This window comes from Penaeus vannamei, chromosome 10 (genome assembly GCF_042767895.1).
Source record: "Penaeus vannamei isolate JL-2024 chromosome 10, ASM4276789v1, whole genome shotgun sequence".
Lineage (NCBI taxonomy): Eukaryota > Metazoa > Arthropoda > Malacostraca > Decapoda > Penaeidae > Penaeus > Penaeus vannamei.
In genome coordinates, this window is record NC_091558.1 from 42,963,890 (window position 1) to 42,966,389 (window position 2,500).

The following is a 2,500-nucleotide window of genomic DNA, read 5'->3' on the forward strand; positions in this document are numbered from 1 at the left end:
CTCTCTCTCTCTCTCTCTCTCTCTCTCTCTCTCTCTCTCTCTCTCTCTCTCTCTCTCTCTCTCTCTCTCTCTCTCTCATATATATATATATTTTGTTTTTCGTTTTCAACTTTTTTTCTCTGCTCCCTTTCTCTCTCTCTCTCTCTCTCTCTCTCTCTCTCTCTCTCTCTCTCTCTCTCTCTCTCTCTCTCTCTCTCTCTCTCTCTCTCTCTCTCTCTCTCTCTCTCTCTGACTCCCATATATATTTTGTTTTTCGCTTCAACTTTTTCGCTCTCTCTCTCTCTCTCTCTCTCTCTCTCTCTCTCTCTCTCTCTCTCTCTCTCTCTCTCTCTCTCTCTCTCTCTCTCTCTCTCTCTCTCTCTCTCTCTCTCTCTCTCTCTCTCTCTCTCTCTCTCTCTCTCTCTCTCTCTCTCTCTCTCTCTCTCTCTCTCTCTCTCTCTACTCTCTCTCTCTCTCTCTCTCTCTCTCTCTCTGACTCATATATATATTTTGTTTTTCGTTCCTCAACTTTTTCTGGCTCTCCCTTCTCTCTCTCTCTCTCTCTCTCTCTCTCTCTCTCTCTCTCTCTCTCTCTCTCTCTCTCTCTCTCTCTCTCTCTCTCTCTCTCTCTCTCTCTCTCTCTCTCTCTCTCTCTCTCTCTCTCTCTCTCTCTCTCTCTCTCTCTCTCTCTCTCTCTCTCTCTCTCTCTCTCTCTCTCTCTCTCTCTCTCTCTCTCTCTCTCTCTCGCTCTTTCTTTCTCTCTCTCTCTTTCTTTCATTCTCTTTCGTCTTCTTTCTTTCTCTTTCTCTCGTTTTTCTTTCTCTTTCTCTCTTGTTTTTCTTTTTCTTTCTTTCTCTTTTTCTTTCTTTCTCTCTTTTCTGTATCTGTCTCTCTCTTTCTGTATCTGTCTCTCTCTTTCTGTATCTGTCTCTCTCTTTCTGTATCTGTCTCTCTCTTTCTGTATCTGTCTTTCTCTTTCTGTATCTGTCTCTCTCTTTCTGTATCTGTCTCTCTCTTTCTGTATCTGTCTCTCTCTTTCTGTATCTGTCTCTTTCTGTATCTGTCTCTCTTTCTGTATCTGTCTCTCTCTTTCTGTATCTGTCTCTCTCTTTCTGTATCTGGTTCTCTTCTTCTGTATCTCCAGTTCTTCTTCTGTATCTGTCTCTCTCTTTCTGTATCTGTCTCTCTCTTTCTGTATCTGTCTCTCTCTTTCTGTATCTGTCTGTCTGTCTGTCTGTCTGTCTGTCTGTCTGTCTGTCTGTCTGTCTGTCTGTCTGTCTGTCTGTCTGTCTGTCTGTCTGTCTGTCTGTCTGTCTGTCTGTCTGTCTGTCTCTCTGTCTCTCTCTCTCTCTCTCTCTCTCTCTCTCTTTCTCTTTCTCTCTCTTTTTTCTCTCTCTCTCTATCTATCTCTCTATCTCTCTCTCACCCTCTCTCTCTCTCTCTCTCTTTCTCTCTCTCCCTCTCTCTCTCTCTCTCTCTCTCTCTCTCTCTCTCTCTCTCTCTCTCTCTCTCTCTCGATTAAACAAAAAAGTTTTTTTTTTTTTCTTTCATCCTTATCATTATTTTTTTTTTTTCAGGTTAAACTGTACCAGTCATTGATTGAATTGCGTAACCAACTGGGAGAAGAGACTGGATTCATGCCGTACTTGGTAGCCACAAACAGGGTCTTGCTGCAGCTCGCTCAGACCAGACCATCAACACTTAGTACATTGCGCAAGAGTAAGCATTTTTTTTATGTTCTGAAATCTGATGTGGATGTTTTATAAAATGTAATAAAAAACAACTTGAAAAATTTAGGATTAGAGTGATGAAGTACCTCTAGTATATGATGAAACGTTTGATTTGTTATCATGCATGATTTTATAAACAAACATTTTGTATTTTCATTTCAGCTGAAGGCATACCTGAAGTAAAGGTGCAGAAATTTGGTCCTGCAATAGTTAAGCACATTAAAGAGTTTTGTATGAAACATAATCTTTCATATCAAAGTGAATGTGATGATGGGAAGGATTTGACAAACGTAAGTGTGGGTTAACCAGGAAGCCACAGTGTTTTAGATGTTAGTTAATTTTGTGGAATATTTTAGGAGAAATTATTCCATTTATTTGTTATTTTTGGAAGATATGCACAAAATATATTTAGAATTTAGTGTAGTCATATATCTGTAATTCTTTTTTAACTGGATCTTCCTTCTCTGCAGGAAGTAAGAAGTGCAAACGCATAATGAGTTTCTGGCAGATATATGTATTATAAGAAGCTAATAAATAATCTCCCCTTTCAGAGCAAAGATGAAGAATCAAAACCATCAACTAGCAATAAAGCTAGCAGTTTTGTATCATCCAAGAAGCTCTACACATCGCAGCCTTCTCTGGATACTTTTAAATATAATCCCTCAAAGGCCAGTAATTCATCAGGCTGGATATCATCCAAAGTCAAGGTTTCCAAATCTCCACCACAGGAGGAAGATTCACAAGAGGACAAAGGACTGCCGATTATGAGGGAAGGTGATGAGGATACCCAG

The 2,500-nt window shown here is 39.9% G+C and overlaps 1 protein-coding gene across 1 annotated transcript in view; it reads left to right on the plus strand.

Moving 5' to 3' along the window:
- The window catches only part of LOC113804199 (ATP-dependent DNA helicase RecQ), a 15,395-nt gene that overhangs the window by 12,070 nt on the left and 825 nt on the right, over positions 1 to 2,500 (plus strand). The window contains exons 17-19 of the mRNA XM_070126704.1: positions 1,557 to 1,698; positions 1,872 to 1,999; positions 2,261 to 2,500. The exon at positions 2,261 to 2,500 is cut by the window's right edge and continues 825 nt beyond it. Coding sequence (XP_069982805.1) covers positions 1,557 to 1,698; positions 1,872 to 1,999; positions 2,261 to 2,500 — 510 coding nt within the window. The remainder of the gene's footprint in view (positions 1 to 1,556; positions 1,699 to 1,871; positions 2,000 to 2,260) is intronic.